Source organism: Electrona antarctica, assembly GCF_951216825.1.
Source record: "Electrona antarctica genome assembly, chromosome: 10".
Classification (NCBI taxonomy): Eukaryota; Metazoa; Chordata; class Actinopteri; order Myctophiformes; family Myctophidae; genus Electrona; species Electrona antarctica.
Window position 1 is genome coordinate 4626433 of NC_136791.1, and position 19079 is coordinate 4645511.

At 43.8% G+C, this 19079-nt stretch overlaps 1 protein-coding gene across 4 annotated transcripts in view; it reads left to right on the forward strand.

The window, feature by feature from the left end:
* The window catches only part of vit (vitrin), a 37381-nt gene extending 18964 nt beyond the window's left edge, over nucleotides 1-18417 (forward strand). For 3 of the 4 annotated variants that reach the window (XM_079513175.1, XM_079513177.1, XM_079513176.1), the window contains 11 exons: nucleotides 2899-2973; nucleotides 3825-3890; nucleotides 4424-4486; nucleotides 5489-5551; nucleotides 7092-7139; nucleotides 9645-9713; nucleotides 10236-10383; nucleotides 11847-11950; nucleotides 14776-15002; nucleotides 15465-15978; nucleotides 16208-18417. In XM_079513175.1, coding sequence (XP_079369301.1) covers nucleotides 2899-2973; nucleotides 3825-3890; nucleotides 4424-4486; nucleotides 5489-5551; nucleotides 7092-7139; nucleotides 9645-9713; nucleotides 10236-10383; nucleotides 11847-11950; nucleotides 14776-15002; nucleotides 15465-15978; nucleotides 16208-16386 — 1556 coding nt within the window. In that variant the 3' untranslated portion in view covers nucleotides 16387-18417. The remainder of the gene's footprint in view (nucleotides 1-2898; nucleotides 2974-3824; nucleotides 3891-4423; nucleotides 4487-5488; nucleotides 5552-7091; nucleotides 7140-9644; nucleotides 9714-10235; nucleotides 10384-11846; nucleotides 11951-14775; nucleotides 15003-15464; nucleotides 15979-16207) is intronic. The other variant, XM_079513178.1, reaches the window with a different exon arrangement.
* Nucleotides 18418-19079: the final 662 nt, after the last annotated feature.

The following is a 19079-nucleotide window of genomic DNA, read 5'->3' on the forward strand; positions in this document are numbered from 1 at the left end:
CTGCATCCCGTATACTTAAAAAACATCCATTATTTACTAGAGAGGCAATGAACGCAACACATCCGATCAAACAGGGATATAACCAGGGCAATAAAACCCAAGGTGAAATGTTTTATAACGCCAATGTTAACCCAAAATAGCAGATCTACAAGCTCATAGCGCGCCACCGAGTGGCGCGCTACGAGCTTGTAGATCTGCTATTTTTGAAAAATCAAAGAACATAGAAACATAGCTTTTTCAGAAAACTGTCAGGATGTAGAAGACATTTTTAGAATCTGATCTCAGGTCAAAATGGGTTAACCCTTCAACTCAAACGTACATCCACTCCAGTATAAATAACAGGGTAAACAAAAAGCAGACATTATTAATTATTCTTGACTTCTATCTCGCCAAGCATAACGTGATGAACAATGGTACGGTAGGTATTGTCTCAAAGACGAGACGAGGAGTCATTCTGGGACATATCTCCATCAGATATGAGACGGCGGTGAACTCCTGCTCTTATGCTTTTCTCTTTTGATAAGACCACGATGAGAAAGGCACTCTGTCAGTACTGTAATAATATCCTGTGACAGATTCCATCTGGTCCGACCTCGTCCACTCCCTTGTAAACGCTTGCAGAGGGAGTGAGATGAAAGCTGCGGCACCACGGTGCTCCCACAGAGTGACACTTGACCCAATCCACAATGCCGCTGGGGCTCGCAGGATCTGGGTCCACTCTCCCGCTTGTCTAGAATAGAAACCTTCTCAGAGTCGTTCGAGTCCAGCTAGCCCAGACTAACCTTGGAGGAATGTGTTTCTGTTTTGCTTCTGTGGAATGCAAAAACCGTCAATCCCTCAAATTGGATGGTATCAGTCACCACTGTATGGTGGATGGCACTATGATCTTTCTGAACTGATGAGTTGATTGAAATATACAAGCTCACTTTGTAACTTTACGCTATTATTTGCATTGACTAAAAAGATGACTTTGGAAATGACAGGCTGTGAGTTTGTGGGCTAGTCTTGTAATCTAAAAACATTTGCAGCTGCAATGTAGTGTACACATAGGTGTAACCAGTGCTTGTGCAAACAGAGTGAATTTTCCACTGGGCCTAAATCGGGTGCATATCTTTGGTCCGACGTCCTAACAGTGTGAGTCTTAACCGAATATTCCTTAAACCGAATACCGAATATAGGTTTAGGGAATTTCTCCCTAAACCTTTTTTTTGCAAAAGTAAGTTGATAATTATGTATATTGACCAAAAATATATATAAAAAAAGAGCTGGAGCTGCTCCTGGGGGGGTCTAACATCAGCTCACGTAGACCAGGAAGAGTGCAGTGTCAACAATGCATGGAGTGTTGCTGTCACATCATCTAGAACAGATGTAAACAAAAAACAAAACAATTGCGCGATTGGATAGGAGTTCTAGCGTTAGACCCCCTCCAGAAGCAGCTATCTTTATTTATTTTTTTAATATTTTTTTGGTCAATATACATAATTATCAACTTACTTTTGTAAAAAAAGGGTTAGGGAGAAATTCCCCTTTAACCGGCCACATATGACGGAGACACGGTGAGTCTTAACCGGCCACACATGTCGGACTATTGGTACGTCGGACTAACGGATGCCCCCCCCGCCTAAATCACTGACACGTCTATGATGAGAGATGCTAATCCAATAACCATAAACCACATGCCTGCGCTCTATTCCTTTCAATTCAATTCAGTTCAGCTAAATTCGATCATGCAATTGCTTTATTATCATTGCGTGTGCAACAAAATTACAATTTGTAACTAAATCCAAGTTATCCAAACTCAACAACGGTAAAAAAAAAAGAGCAGACCGAGTACAGCGCCAACTCACATTAAGTGTAGAGGGTTTAAGTGGTAAACGCCACTTTAATCAGAAGAACAACATAAACTGTCTGCTGTAAAGCACTGAGGCTTTGAAACAGCAGCAGATTACCCTAATCTCTACGTCCTGTCGTATATACTGTCCCTGGTTTGACACCAGTATTAGAACAATACTCCCACGCTCTGTTGAGCTGCTAGCTGGGCTCTCCCAGCCTTTCCCCGCCGTCAACACAGACAACGCTCGCTAGCTGGATGGGAACTCTGCAGAACGTACGCTTTGGTGTTTTTGTAAGCTTTTGATAAGCGGCTAAATCAGACGCTGTGTACAGTTATGGTTTAGTTTGGGCTGCTGGTGTTATGCCACATTTGTGTTACTGTACATGATGATGATGATAGACCAACTGCTTGCTCTGTGAGCGTTCCTAGCCTACTGTAGTTCTCCAGCTGTCAAAGGCTTGCCTCCTTTGCGTCAGAATGCAGGTTGGCGGGACGCAAATCACAGAGGAAAATAGCTTGGTTCTTTAAAGGGGAATTTCTCCCTAAACCTTTTTTTACAAAAGTAAGTTGATAATTATGTATATTGACCAAAAAATAAATAAAGATATAGGGGAGCTGAAGCAGCAGAAGGAGCTGCTGCTGGAGGGGTCTAACGTCAGCTCACGTAGACCAGGAAGAGTGCAGTGTCAACAATGCATGGAGTGTTGCTGTCACATCATCTAGAACGGATGAAAAACATTTGCGCGATTGAATAGGAGTTCTAGCGTTAGACCCCTCCAGCAGCAGCTCCAGCTCCTTCTGCTGCTTCAGCTCCCCTATATCTTTATTTTTTGGTCAATATACATAATTATCAACTTTTGTAAAAAAAGGTTTAGGGAGAAATTCCCCTTTAATATTTCACAACATCAAGCCATCTCAGTCACTGTCTGTCCCTAGACTGACTGACTGACTGAGAATGACCATCTTGTGTATACTCCACTAATTACACAAGTATGGAAGTACTAGTAATGACAGTGGCTGAAGCTTGTCTATGAACGCGGCTTTCTAATCTTGCCCCCGCACAGCTTTTCCTAGAAGGGATTGGCCGCCCCCCGCCTTTGCTCGTCCCGACTGGTTCCCCGCTGCTAGACGACCAGCAGGTATTATGAGCATAAATCATCATCCCCTTTACATCTCCATTATGAACAAAATCATAAAATAATAAATATTCCACCATCAATTACCTGAATTTAGGATCTGTGAATGATTGATCACATGCATTGAATGTGAGTAATGAATCTACAGTTACAGTATATGTGCCAAGCTTCAAGAATCAACCTGTATATCGTTGGTATCGTTTTTGAGGTTTTTGGGCATAAATCAGTGCTATGCGCATGCTTAAAGTGAATGGCACATCGAGTGGCAAAGCAACATGCAAAGTGAGTTTAACATTGTTTAACGTTGTTTAATGCAATCAGAAAGGACTTTTCTGTGTGGATGTATGGGTTGTCAAGGCCAGAAAGTAGTTTTTTGCCACTCAGTAGGCATTTCTGCATAACTTCCGGGTTTGATGATGATGCCACGCGCATACCCTCTATTGACCACCCTTTACGTCTGTGTGTTGTTTCGAAAATGGAAAGTAGTAAAAAGTGCTTTGGACAAAACCTCTTAACTCCATTGGACCCTAACCCTAACTCCATCACCTCTTCCCCCTCTCATGGAAGTAATTGACAATATATAAAGTTACAACACCGACTTTGATGATGCTGTATTGCTTTGTTTTAAAAAAATATATGGTTTTCTTAATTTCCTGAAATATGTACATTTTTCATTTCCTGGAAAAATGAACATTTTGGAGTGAGATATATATGCAGTCATTTTGTGGGACATAAAACCCCACATCGGGGGGTTCAGCATGATGTAACACTTGCCGAAGAACACTAACTGGCCTTTTATGAAATGTGATCCTTGTAGTTGCTGATACCTCCACCTTCTCCTACTGTATATTCAGATGTTAGTTTTACAGCCCCAGACTCGGGGTACACGTGGAGCGAGGTGGACGCACCTGAGATCGCAGGTAAGCCGACACCCTCCCCCACTGGCACTGGCAGACAACAAACAGTGCACAACATGACATGGCTTTGTGTGTAGTGTAGCGCCCCCTCCCACAGGAGCTGGCGACTACACCCCGGCCTGGTATCCATTTATATCCGTTTGCAGTGCATGTTCAAGACACAGCGTTATAGCATGCCCGTGTGACTGATATAGTCTGGTATCTGCTGGCCATGTGTGTGTGTGTGTGTTGAGTTTGGTACTACTCCATGTACCATGCCAGAGTGCTCTCGTCGGGGATGTTTTTATACATGCCATATGCCTGGCATATGGGGACCATTCCTGTCATGTATCGCATCGTAAGGGCGGGGTTTATTGTTGGTGCATGATGAGAGTGTTTCTGTTAAGGGGCACAAGGCCATTCTCCCTCAATGGTCTGGGATTGGTTAAGAAAGGCTGTGCTTATTTGACCAATCGCAGCCATGGAAATGTTTGTGTGTGTCTCCCCCTGATGTCCACTGTGGGAATACTAATGGGTCTTACGACGTCCTCCTCTAGCTCGTGATCTCAGGCCTGATATCTCAGAGTATGAGCGATGGTATTATAACTTTGGAGCGTACCGTAAGTGACTTTCTATTCCATTTACTGGGAACTAACAGGTTCTATGATGTCGCATAAGTGTATATAATATATGTTATTATATTATAACACCTGGTGTTTTGTCACAGTAGCACCACACACGTTTATCCTGACCCACCTCCACACACACACACACACACACACACACACGTTTATCCTGACCCACCTCCATCCTTGTCTCATAACTTTATTTCTTTGAACACACATGCACACACGCTCATTCTCACTCTCACACACACACGCACACACACACACACACACACACACACACACACACACACACACACACTACCATATTCTCTACTATTTTCTATGATTTCCTTTTTTGGAATCAGGATTGTTTAAACATATTGTATTTTCTCTCCCTTACCATGAAGTTCCAGTTATTTTATTAACTTCATATTGTTTGACGTGAGACACATTTGTCACAAATCTATGCAATGAGACCTCCCATATGAAGAGTTACTTCATACTGCAATGGTGCATGCCAGTACTGAATGTATCCCAACACATAGTAAGCCCTACTAAACGTGGCCATGACAATTCAATGCTTTGAAAGTGTGCAAGAATTTGATTTGTCTTTGTCAATGGCGTCCATAGCCGCACAACACGCCTTAAATCACAAACACCAAACAGCCATTTTACGTACGAACCAGAATGAACCAGAGCCTCGTGGCAAGTCACATACGGCTCTCATCTTAAGATTATATAGACCACGGATCCATCTGTTTGACGTGCACACGTCAAGGCATCTAAATCTAGGTGGAATGGAATGGTTTTCTAAACCAGTGCCTAAGCGGTTTCCAACTTTATACCCCACACAGACATACAACCACATGTCAAAACCAGATGAGAGATTGAGCGAAAAGGGACTGAGGGGGGGGGGGGGGGGTTCTGCCTTGGTGTGTTCGTGTTTTGAGATCATGTTGAGGTCTTACTTTGCCAGGGCGTGTGCATGACTGTTTTTAAATGTTTACGTTTCAGTACCCCGCGCCACTGACTCAGACAGCAGCCGCAAACTACCACTGGACACTACCCAGACAAGAGGTGAGTGGTATAGTTCAACACCCGTATTCCTATATCCAGGGATTCTTTACAGTGGCCATGATGTATTGTACAGCAATGTCAAGGCAATGTTCTGGATTCTTATTGTTTAAAGGAGAATTCCATACTAAAAGGCTTTCTTACCTTTCTTTGTAGTTGTTACGTCCCCACCAAAGAGGTCCAGGTGTTATTTTGTGCAAAAACTCCTTATTGGCTATTTCCCCTACCATAAGCCCTAAATGAATTGCATTGAATTGAATGGGAATTGAATGGGGCTATGGGGTGTTAATTTGCTTATTTCCATCGCTCAAGCGGCACACTTTACTACTTATTTTGATGGATATAAGCAAATTAGCGACTGTGGCGACTGTGGCTCAGGAGGTAGAGCAGGTCGTCCAATGATCCATGGGTCGGCGGTTCGAATCCCGGCTCCTCCTGGCTACATGTCGAAGTGTCCTTGGGCAAGACACTGAACCCCAAATTGCTCCCGATGTGCTGGTTGGTACCTTGCATGGCTTCTGCCGCAATCGGTGTATGAATGTGTGTGTGAATGTAATGCACAATCTATGTAAAGCGCCTTGGATAAAGGCGCTATATAAATGCACCATTTACCATTTAACACCCCATAGCCCCATTCAATTCCCATTCAATGCAATTCATTGAGGGCTTATGGTAGGGGAAATAGCCAATAAGGAGTTTATGCACAAAAAAACACCTGGACCTCTTTAACGTAACAACTACAAAGAAAGGTAAGAAAGCCTTCTAGCATGGAATTCTCCTTTAATACCGATCTGTATGCAGCAAGTCATAACATTGGCCCCCAGCATACAAGACCAGGGAGCCCTTCCTTGGGATTTTACCTTTCCAATTATGGAGATCATGATTACGTCTCTAGAAATGATCATGATTGATTCTTTAAAATGGGGTTTTCCTTTGTACAAAATCTGGTGATAATTATATTAAGCTATTGAAAGAAATATATATTAGTACTAAGAACCTCCTTGAATGCAACATAATATCTATTAGTGCTTATTATTAAGAAGCCAGGTGTCTTCCTCTTGGCTACTTAAAGGGTTAGTTCAGATTTATGGACTTGTAGGTAATACTTGCCATTAATATAGTCTTTGCAAAGGTATTTATTGATTGCTTGAGTCCCGTGGTGGGAGTTCTGGTCTGGTTTTGGTGGTGAATATTAAGTAAATTACTTGATATTCACCAAAACCAGACCAGAACTCCCACCAACAGATTGCTCCCACCAAGCAATAAATGAATACCTTTGCAATGACTATAATAATGGCAAGTTTTTCCTACAGCTTTCTGAACTAACCCTTTAAGTGCTAATTGGACTCTTTGCGCTATTTAATAGCATTAATACATATTTTCTTGTATTCCAGGGGCTTCCTTCAATATATTTCTTCATTTCTGTGGTTATAATAATGATATTATAATAATGATAATATGATATTATTATAATGGTCTATCTACCTGCTGCTTTGTGGGGGCACTTTGCTAATGGTGAGCTTGTATGATGTTATCTACACAGTGGAGCCAGTGGATGCCTGGAATCCAGAAGCAAACCCTTATGATTTAGGTGAGATGGCTTTGCTCTGTCGCACAACTTTGGTTCTGTTTTTCAAACCCGCCTCTTATCCAGTACATCTTCTCAGTTATGATGGTCAGTGAGTTGGGTCGTCCGAGGAGAAGGCTGCTCAAACCAAACCGTCAACCGAAAAAGCCTCTGGGTTTCCACAACGCTGCTCGGTCTGTAATTTAACTGATTTAGAATGAATAGAATGTCAAACGTGACGACTTACTTGGTGAATGAATCGGTTCCCGTTTGGTATAAAATCTTGCCACAACTGCCACAACAGTATACACATGGGATATGTAATTAAAGGGGAATTTGACCCAGTTTCAGTTTTTGGGCTTTTTTCCCTTTCTATTGTTTTTTCAAGGTTGGATTAACACTTTGACGCCATACCACGCGTTCTGCGCATTTTAATCAAATATCCAACGCTGCCAGGATTGTTTTATTACCTTTAGATCATACGCTGAAGTATCTGGGCTTTTGATCGTCGAAATTCCACCGAAGATAGCCAGCGCCGTGTGTTTACATTCCATCGCACCAATCGCCATCTTGCTACGGTACATGGAGGGGGTGTGAGGCTGTTGTAGTCAGACAAAACCCCCGTTCACTTGCATTGGATTCAATTTCCCAGAAGCCCTAGCAGCCCAGCGAATGTGTCGATTTCCGGTTTCGAGATCATAACAAAAAGCTCTCTCCCCCTGCTCCGCGGCAGAGACGGGCTTTCATTTTAATTATTAAAATAGGGCGATTTAGACACATAAAACAAATAGCGGGAATGTCGTATTATGCAGCGGCGGAACACTGGATCAAACAATTAGCGGCAGGATATCTGTTTTAAAGTAGCCAGGAGGGCACCTGGCTCACCTACCAGTGAGGAGGCCTCACCAGGAGGGCACCTGGCTCACCTACCAGTGAGGAGGCCTCACCAGGAGGGCACCTGGCTCACCTACCAGTGAGGAGGCCTCACCAGGAGGGCACCTGGCTCACCTACCAGTGAGGAGGCCTCACCAGGAGGGCACCTGGCTCACCTACCAGTGAGGAGGCCTCACCAGGAGGGCACCTGGCTCACCTACCAGTGAGGAGGCCTCACCAGGAGGGCACCTGGCTCACCTACCAGTGAGGAGGCCTCACCAGGAGGGCACCTGGCTCACCTACCAGTGAGGAGGCCTCACCAGGAGGGCACCTGGCTCACCTACCAGTGAGGAGGCCTCACCAGGAGGGCACCTGGCTCACCTACCAGTGAGGAGGCCTCACCAGGAGGGCACCTGGCTCACCTACCAGTGAGGAGGCCTCACCAGGAGGGCACCTGGCTCACCTACCAGTGAGGAGGCCTCACCAGGAGGGCACCTGGCTCAGCTACCAGTGAGGAGGCCTCACCAGGAGGGCACCTGGCTCAGCTACCAGTGAGGAGGCCTCACCAGGAGGGCACCTGGCTCAGCTACCAGTGAGGAGGCCTCACCAGGAGGGCACCTGGCTCACCTACCAGTGAGGAGGCCTCACCAGGAGGGCACCTGGCTCACCTACCAGTGAGGAGGCCTCACCAGGAGGGCACCTGGCTCCTCACCCCCCCATTGACAGGTGCCACCCCAGCCTGTAGGAGTCACTAGCACAGGGACAAAGATCATCCTCCTTGCCTGGTTTCCCTCCCCCGAACATGGCCATTTGTGTATATCATATGTACAGTAGAGTAGACACTCGGCCAAACCAGATGCACAGCGGTGGATTCGATGCGTACACTGACTCCGTGGTGGTGGGCACTGGCAAGCACCCCTAACGTTATTCTAATTTGTATGTGTTCTCACTTCTCAGGCACAAAGACAGACAGATAAAGTTATTTTGAATTAATATGTGACACTGTCATGTTACTTAGTCATACTCCATCCATCCATCCTTCAACCGCTTATCCGTAGTCTGGTCGCGGGGGCAACAGCTACATCAGAGTGCTCCAGACTTCCCTCTCCAGAGCAACATTAGTGACTTCCTCCTGGGGGATTCCGAGACGTTCCAAGGCCAGTGAGTCGATGTGTTTCCTCCAACTGCGCCTTGGTCTGCCCCGGGGTCTCCTCCCAGTGGGACGTGTGTAGAGGACCTCCCTAGGGAGACGCCCGAGAGGCATCCTAACCAGATGCCCGAACCACCTCAGCTGGCTCCTTTCCAGGCGAAGGAGCAGCGGTTCTACTCCGTGTGTCTCTCTCTCTCGTGTGACTTAGTCATACTGTGTTTTTTTTTTTTTTTTTTATTCTTGAAATCTTGATGCCAGATGAAATAGAGGAATATGACTGTTCAGAAGATATTGTATTTATCTCGGAAGTTCATAGAGTATTTACACATCTGTCTGTCTATATCAAACAAAGCTTATTCTGTTACTTAACTTGATGTTGAGAATTTGCACTTCAGAAATATTCATATAATATAATCTTTTAGGGGTTAAACCTACTCAAAGGGCAATTTAGCTATCAACATTTATTTTGTTACTGTGCTTAAGTGTGTGTATTTTAAACTTTCCAGGCTTCGGTGTGAGAGACCAAGACTCTATACCTAGGATACCAGAGCCTGCAGTGTCCCAGGGAGACCCAAGTATGTCCCTCATGTTGTCAGTGGTGGAAGAAGTACTCACATTCTTTATTTAAGTAAAAGTATAAATACCACAATGTAGAAATACTCTGAATTCAAAATGTACTTGAGTAAAAGTACAAAAGTAGCAGTATAAAAAAGTACCAAAAGTACTCGCAATGTCTTGTGAGCTTGTAGGTGTGCTATTTTCAAATGGCCGAAATATATTTATAGTAATATAGGCTTTATTAGTAATATAGGCTGAAGTGGTTAATGTGTGTTTTGTAATGATAATCAAAATACAATACAAAGTAACTAGTAACTAAAGTTTTCAAATAAATGTAGTGGAGTAAAAGTACAATATTTGGATCCGAGATGTGGTGGAGTAAAAGTATTGGAAATACTCAAAATTGTACTTTAATACAGTACTTAGGTAAATGTACTTTACACCACTACACTGGATATTTCACTTCTTTCATTATTCACAGATGTGCACTAGACAATGTCCATGTGTGTAACCTGTGTTTGTAACCTGGGCTTGTGCAGACTGTAAAGTGGACCTGGCCTTCCTGATGGACGGGAGCTGGAGCATCGGGAAGCGTCGTTTCAAGATCCAGAAGGACTTCCTGGCTGAGGTGGCACAGGTCATCAATGTGGGCGTGGCCGGCCCCATGATGGGGATTATCCAATACGGGTATACCCTCGCTCTTCTATACGCTTCTTAACCCATTCTGACCTGAGATCAGATTCTAAAATTGTCTTCTACATCCTGACAGTTTTCTGAAAAAGCTATGTTTCTGTCAGTCGTTCTTCGATTTTTCAAAAATAGCAGACCTACAAGCTCGTAGCGCGCCACTCGGTGGCGCGCTATGAGCTTGTAGATCTGCTATTTTTCAATAGCTAAAGCATAACATAATGCTAACACCAAAATGGGTTAACATCCTCACTGATCATTATCCATTTGTAACGTTTTGTAACTTTTGTTATCCATTTGTAACGTTTTGTCTTTTATTGATGCTTCCGTGATCATAGAGAGTGAAGGTCCGTTTCTCAGTGGATTTATCATCTATGAAGGTTAAATAACAAATTGCCCATGCCCATGCCCCTCGCAAAAATGCGAGCAAAATTCGTGAGAGCCATATGGCCACCATTGACAACCTATATAAGGCAACATTTTCTAGATTTCATTCTGCTTTTAAGTAGCATGTGACATATCAAACTATGGGGATTTCATGATTCTGAATCCATTCCACGCATTAGTTTTGCACGAAAAACACATCACATTTGGGCAAGTGGCTATGGCCAAATTTAGCCCAAGGAGTGTTTTTCGTGCAAAACTAATGCTTGGAATGGATGCAGAATCATGAAAACCCCCTAGTTTGATATGTCACATGCTACTTAAAGCATAATGACATTTAGAAAATATCGCCTTATATAGGTTGCTCGCATTTTTGCGAGGGGCATGGGGGCTCAATTTGTTAGTTGACCTTAAAGGAGCATTCAGTGATTTGACTTAATCTAAATATCACTTATTTTTTCTTTTTTTCTGGATAATCCTCCCTGCTATAGAGTGTGCTGACCATATAAGGAGTTATATGGCCTTCATCCAATCAGGATGAGAGGGGCCTTCCTCCAATCATGATCGAGTGGGGGCGGGCCTTGGTGCACATGCTGTTGGCCTGTTGCACTTCCCCCCACTGTAGAGCATGCATGTGCACATTTTGTTACCGGGGCGGACTGGGTGGTTTTCCAAATCACTCAAATCACTGAATGCTCCTTTAATAGATCACGGAAGTATCAGTCACCGGAAGTATCAGAAATGACCCAACTAAAATTAACCGGGTTCATGTGGTCCGTGCGTACACTCTCAGTTAACTTAACACTCAGTGTGCACATACATTATATTGTTGCTGTCATGCAAAAACCTTTTATCTCCTTTTCTAATTTGTATTAATTTTCATCATAAGAGTGTCACACACAAGTAGTAACAGTGAAAATAGCCGATCTACAAGCTTGCGATGCGACGCGTGTGAGCTTGTAGATCGTCTATATTTTAATTTGTTTTAAAACCTACTGTACAAGGCTTCCACCCAGCAGCAACAATATACAAATACCCCCAAAATGAGATTGTTGATCTTTTTTTTTTTTATTGTAAAGGGATGATCCTGTGACGGAGTTCAGTTTGAAGACGTACTCCAACTCCAGGGACGTGAAAACGGCCATAGATAAGATTACCCAGAAGGGGGGTCTCTCCAATGTGGGTGAGTCTCCTGGATACCAAATAAATGACTACTTGGGTCAAAGGCCTCACTCACACTGTTGCAACATGCATACAACATTTGTCTTGTGTCTTGTCCGTGTTTAATGGCCGCCCCAATGCATTTCCAATGGAAGTCACATGGTTTGACCAAACATTGTTGTTTGATGCGGGGGAAAAAAAATAGCAGATCTGCAAGCTCATTCATTTTCAGTTTCCCTTCTATCTTTATAACTGCCCCGACAATACTGCACCGAGAGAAACTCAATAAAGATCGTATTAATTCATAACCCAAGCCCCCAGAGCAGCTGGCCAACATTGGAACTGCCAGCGGGTGGTTTTGCCCCAGAAAAAGAGCGTGTAGCTGGGGTTTAACACGGAGCGCTCGTTCAGGAATCGAGACAATGCGGAAGTAGAGCTTTCTTCTGGGTCCTTCAAACGCCACTGAGCAACTTCCATTGAAATGAATAGTGGGGGTGGGGCTGTCCACCCTCTAGATATACAACTCCATGTCATCATAACCATGTCTTCTCTTTTCATTTTGAGGGGTTGTCTACTCAGTTTTTCAAGGCAAAAAGAAGTGTGCTTCTGGCCTTCTGCAGTCAATGTAAATAACCTGTTGGGAATGACACCTACTGTTCTGTCCATCTCAAATGAGTTGAAACAGGTGGTGACAGGGAAAATTCTCAGCATGGTCAAACTTCAATAAATTCAAATGCTGACTTCAAGGCTATGCTTAAAATAAAGAGTAATGACAACCAGGAGTCAAAAGCACAATATTTGTCTTTGAAATGTAGTGGAGTAAGAATCCTAAGAAACAGCTCACATTTACTTAAAGGTATATTCAGTGATTTCACTTAATTCAAATATCACTTATTTTCTCTTATTTTTTGGATAATCCTCCCTACTATAAAGTGTGCTGACCATATAAGGAGTTCCTCCCTGTCCCCAGTGAGCCCCTGGGGTAAAAAAACCCTAGTTTCGGTTTGGGCTTTGGGTGGCAAAGCCTTCATCCAATCAGAATGAGAGGGGCCTTCCTCCAATCATGATCGAGTGGGGCGGGCATTGGTGCACGTGCTGTTGGTCAGTTGTACTTCCCCCACTGTAGAGCGTGTGCATGTGCACATCTTGTTACCGGGTGGACCGGGTTTTTTTCCAAATCACCCAAATCACTGAATGCTCCTTTAGTACAATACTCAAAGTAAATGTACTTCATTACTGTGCACCACTGGACTGGTATGGCCATCACAAACATAACTGTGGAAGTGAAAAAGTGGCACAGTTATCGCTTGGCGATTCAAATTCTCACATGCAAGGATAGAATTAAATCTAAATTTGCCCCTAGACACTGTTTGCTAAATTATACAGCTCTGCTTTTTGCAAGCAATGTTTTCTTCCTGGTCTAACCAAAAGCATTCTGGTTTTACCAGCTCAAGGGGGTCAGCTTACAAGAAGCAAAAGCTCTATTTTTCAGCTTTGGCTGGTGCGTCACTCAGCGCACGTTCATTGCCACACATGTGTTCGTGGGATTGGCTCAAACAAGAAGAGCTGTTTGTGTAAGTTAAGGAGCCCCCCCTTAAGCAACAATGTCAACCTCACAGTCATTAAATACTGATCTCCTCCTGTTCCCACAGATATAGCATCGACCACCCGCTACGCTTTGACTGGCTTAACCCATTTTGGGCGGGAACCCCTTTTGGTGTTAGCATTATGTTATGCTTTAGCTATTGAAAAATAGCAGATCTACAAGCTCATAGCGCGCTACGAGCTTGTAGGTCTGCTATTTTTGAAAAATCGAAGAACGACTGACATAGAAACATAGCTTTTTCAGAAAACTGTCAGGATGTAGAAGACATTTTTAGAATCTGATCTCAGGTCAACATGGGTTAATGATATATTGTGACTGTTTTCTGAAAGACTAAACCGTACAAACCATATGCTTTGCAAGAGACGCAAATGTTTTTGTATACGTTTTAAGTAGAACGTGATATTTGTATGTGGAAGACATGAATGCATGTATTCTTAGAATGTTGCTCTAGTAACGTGGCTACGTTTCCGCCCCACAGAGCCCTGATTATCTGAGCCTTCAGGCCTACATAACATATCAACTGGTCTCTTCTGTTCACATGTTCCTCAGACCTCCGAAATGTGAAAATAATTATCTTGAATTTGAATTGATATTCTATGCGCTGGCCCGGATTTGCAAATCACGATACTATACGAAGTGATCACAAGACTTCACATTATTCAACCCAACATACTACAATCCTTATTTATATTTATGTATTCATTCATTCATTCATTCATTCATTCATCTATTTATCTATTTATTTATTTATTTATTTATTGAGAGAGAGAGAGAGAGGGTCAGGATCGAAATTCAAACCTCCGACATGCATTGAGCCTACGACCTGGACCGCTAGGCCAGACCTCCGGGCCCATACTACAATCCTGTAGACTGTAGAAGTATGCTCAGGGACTACAGATGGAAATTAGCTTCTGGCTAACCTTTGGCCCATTTACATGGATGTGAACTTGACTGACGTGTTGATTAATGAGCATTGTCTCTGACAAAATGTCTAGAAAGCCTGTGCATGCATATCGTGAGTGAATGGTGACATTTCAGACTATTGAAAAAATAAAATGACACCTGAGCCCACTGAATACAATAAAGTACATGATAACAGAATACATGTCAGTCTGCTGACCATTTCCCCATGATCTGAATAAATATGATTGTACTGTCTGTGACACCAAGATGCTCAGTGGTTGATTTATAATATCCACCAATGTGCACTGAATGTCTACTGCCCCCTTGTGTCTTGATAGGGAAGGCCATCTCCTACATCAACAAGCACTACTTCAGCGATGTCAATGGCAACCGAGGAGCAGCTCCCAATGTGCTGGTGGTGCTGGTGGATGGCTGGCCCACGGATAAGGTGGAGGAGGCTTCCCGGCTGGCTAGGGAGTCTGGCGTCAACATATTTTTTGTCACTATTGAGGGTCCCGATGAAAATGAGAAACACAATGTGGTCGAGCCAAACTTCGTTGACAAGGTATTATTTACTGATGATGTGTGTATTTTACACATTGTCCTACGTGTATGTCTGTGTCTTGCTGATAATAACATGGTGGTTTAAGTGCTTTATGTGTAAGTTGTTGTAGGCTTGACGCTGCTGGTGTTTGTCATGTGGTTGGAGTTGAGTTGTGTTGAGCTAAGGTGTGGTAGACGGGTACAGGCTTTAGTTCCGAACAGTCCGACAGTCATTAGGCCGACAACCTACACCAAACTCTAACCTAACCCTGACCGCAAGCACGACGCAACGCATGTCGGAAACGACGGGTGCTTTCCATGTCAGACCTTTGATGTGTCGGATAAGCGTGCGCACCCCGTGGTAGACAGTGAAGATTTCTTGAAAGAAGGGTTTGTAATCTGGACCCCCCCCTGAACTTGGATAGATAAAATAAAATAAACTCTTATATATTTTCTTTTATGTAACCCCCCCTCCACCTCACAGGCTGTGTGTCGGACGAACGGCTTCTACTCCCTGCCCGTGTCCAGCTGGTTTGGCCTGAGGAAGGCGGTGCAGCCCCTCGTGAAGCGCGTCTGCGACACCGACCGTCTGATGTGCAGCAAGACCTGCCTCAACGCCAACGACATCGCCTTCGTCATCGACGGCTCCAGCAGCGTGGGCACGGGCAACTTCCGCACGGTGCTTCAGTTCGTCGCCAACGTCACGCGGGAGTTTGAGATCTCCGACACGGACACGCGGGTGGGCGCCGTGCAGTACACGTACGAGCAGCGGCTGGAGTTCGCCTTCGGGCAGCACAACAACAAGGCCGACCTGCTGAACGCCATCAAGCGCATCAACTACTGGAGCGGCGGCACGAGCACCGGCGCCGCCATCACCTACGCTGCGGATCAGCTGTTCAGCAAGTCCAAACCCAACAAGCGCAAGATCATGATCGTCATCACGGACGGACGCTCTTACGACGACGTCAGAGCGCCCGCACTGGCTGTCCATCGCCAAGGTAAGAATCAGAACTGGAGAAATTGTTTATTTTATGGAAGTTGCTGATTCAAGCTATTCAAGCTAGTATACTTGTACAATACATGATAAACAGAACCCAGTATGGAACACCCAGAAGTGTTCCATACTGTACGAACTGTACTGTGTGTTGGTTTGAACAGCCGCCGTAGCTTTGCAAACTGCTCATCGTGACTCATGCCTCGTGTTTCTCATCTCCTGTGACCGTCTAGGTGTTATTGCCTATTCCATTGGTATTGCGTGGGCAGCCCAGGACGAGCTGGAGTACATCGCCACTGACCCCGACAAAGAGCACTCCTTCTTTGTAGACGAGTTCGACAGCCTCTACAAATTTGTACCCAAGATCATCAACAACATCTGCCAGGAGTTCAACTCCCAGCCCAGAAACTGAGAAAGGAGACACTTCACCCCAAGGTCATGGGGTGCAGGGACACAGAGAGGGAGAGAGAGAGGGAGGGAAGGAGGATAGGGTGGGGATATGGAAGTGACCATCTTGATCCTGCAGTGTCACCGCATCTATTGGGCACAGATTCTTAACAGAACATTGATAGCATATCTGTTGCTAGATGTGGTGCTTTATTGGTTTACAGTACCAAAAATTTAACAGGGAGGTTATTAGAAATTTGATGAATGTGGGTTTGGATAACACAAATCAAAAAAACGGTAAGGAGGCACTGGGTCACAGTTATAAAGTTCAGGCTCCTGGGTAAAGGTCCTGCATAGCCGACGACGGCTCACAAGCACACTGATATTTCAAGGGATACTTTGAAGCTATGGCGCCTATAGAGTGTCGCAGTCTCGCCCCCTTTCATGACGACGCCAGGCCCAGGAAAAGTAATCCCCGTTCATTTTCCTCATAGACTTTTCAGAAAGTATTTATTTAAAGACGTTTACGCCGCGGACAAAGCCAACTCTTGTCGTGACAAATCATGACAACAAACACAATCTTTCAGGCCAAACAAAGAATTAGAAAGTAGAAAAAAACGACAGGATACAACACATTTTTTTTTGTTTTTCTTCTTTGTAATTATTTGTTTGGTCCAAAATATTGTGTGTGTTGTCATGATTTGTCACGACAAGAGTTGGCTTCGTACGATGCTTAAAAGGTCTTTAAATAAATACGTTTTGAAATGTCTATGGGAAAAATGCATTGGGATTCATTTCCTGGGCCTGGCGTCGTCATGAAAGGGGGCGGGACTGCGACGCTCTATTGGAATTCATCTTTGTGACCGTCTTGTCATTGAACATATTCACAAGGTGGACATTTCGCCCTTACATCATGCTTGGGGAGGGTGTTCTACCAAGTGGGTCGCACAGGAAACTTCATCTTATTTAAGAGATCAACAAAAGGGGGACATGAACGATACAAATGTTGCGGGCATCAGCCTTCCTCAGTTGTCTCAAACAGTCTTCTAACCCGTGTTTGTTTAACTCTAAAATAAAAGACGGTTTCATTTGCGACCCACTCATATGTTTAATTGGCTACGTATAAGCATGTTAACAGTTTGACTCCATAAAACGCGTTCCCCGCTATTTAATCAAATATTCTACGCTGCCGAGATTGTTTCATTACCTTTAGAGCATACGCTGAAGTATTTGCAGCTTTCAACGACGAAAATCCGACGAAAAATGGTCCGTCGGCATGTTGCGATCATAATCACCAGCGGCCATTACAATGCGCTACAGGGTCCGCCTCCATGAGGCATTGTAGTCCAAACAAACCCCCCGTCCACTTACATTGAGCTCAATTTCTTATGGCTCTTCACTTATGGCTTAACATACTGCATAAACTGAAAATGGTGCTTTTAATACAGTTCTCTTTAAAGAGGACATACTTAGAATTGGTAAATTTTTTGATCATTCTAATAGGAGATTTGATCGTAGTAGGGACATTGTTCAAGTTCCTCTCAGAAAGACAATGGTGCTGATATCTGCTTGATGGCTTAAATTATCGTGTTTGTTCACAATACATTAACCAACTGTACACTAACAAATGGATGTGAAAAGGCCATGTTGTGGCTTCTAAAGCCACAACATATGGAACCGTACTTGGGACAGTTGTGTTCAAGAAGTCAGGACATATATGGAACAGTACTTGGGACAGTTGTGTTGAAGAAGTCAGGATAGGGGAGCAATGGAGCATTGCAGGTTGTCCAGAACTGTACCTACTGTAGCCCGTATACAGTGAAGACAAATCATACATTTCTCAGGAATGTAAGCAGTCCCTCTCATCACTTTCTAATAGCGTGGTTGCTTTTTACATTGTAGACATTTCTTGGTCTTGTTGAAAGAGTATTTATATTCTCCCTGTTAAGTCCTGTTTGTACATAATGCATATTAAAAAAAGCATTTTGCCTATAATGTTCAAATACATATTTGATCAGTATTTTATTGCAATTTTTAATAAAAATGAAAATGAAAATCAGATGAGCATAATTTCTATAGTAAACTGTAAAGTAAAATGTCTATGTGGTTGCTACTTTTTACTTAGCCTGGAAAACCAGCCAAATAGTATGCTGGTAGTACTAGTGTACTGCTGTATGGGGCTAAGACCATGGACTGGTAGTATACTACTAGTGTACTGCTGTATGGGGCTAAGACCATGGACTGGTAGTATACTACTAGTGTACTGCTGTATGGGGCTAAGACCATGGACTGGTAGTATACTACTAGTGTACTGCTGTATGGCGCTAAGACCATGGACTGGTAGTATACTACTAGTGTACTGCTGTATGGGCCTAAGACCATGGACTGTATACTACTAGTGTACTGCTGTATGGGGCTAAGACCATGGACTGGTAGTATACTACTAGTGTACTGCTGTATGGGGCTAAGACCATGGACTGGTAGTATACTACTAGTGTACTGCTGTATGGGGCTAAGACCATGGACTGGTAGTATACTACTAGTGTACTGCTGTATGGGGCTAAGACCATGGACTGGTAGTATACTACTAGTGTACTGCTGTATGGGGCTAAGACCATGGACTGGTAGTATACTACTAGTGTACTGCTGTATGGGGCTAAGACCATGGACTGGTAGTATACTACTAGTGTACTGCTGTATGGGGCTGAGACCATGGAC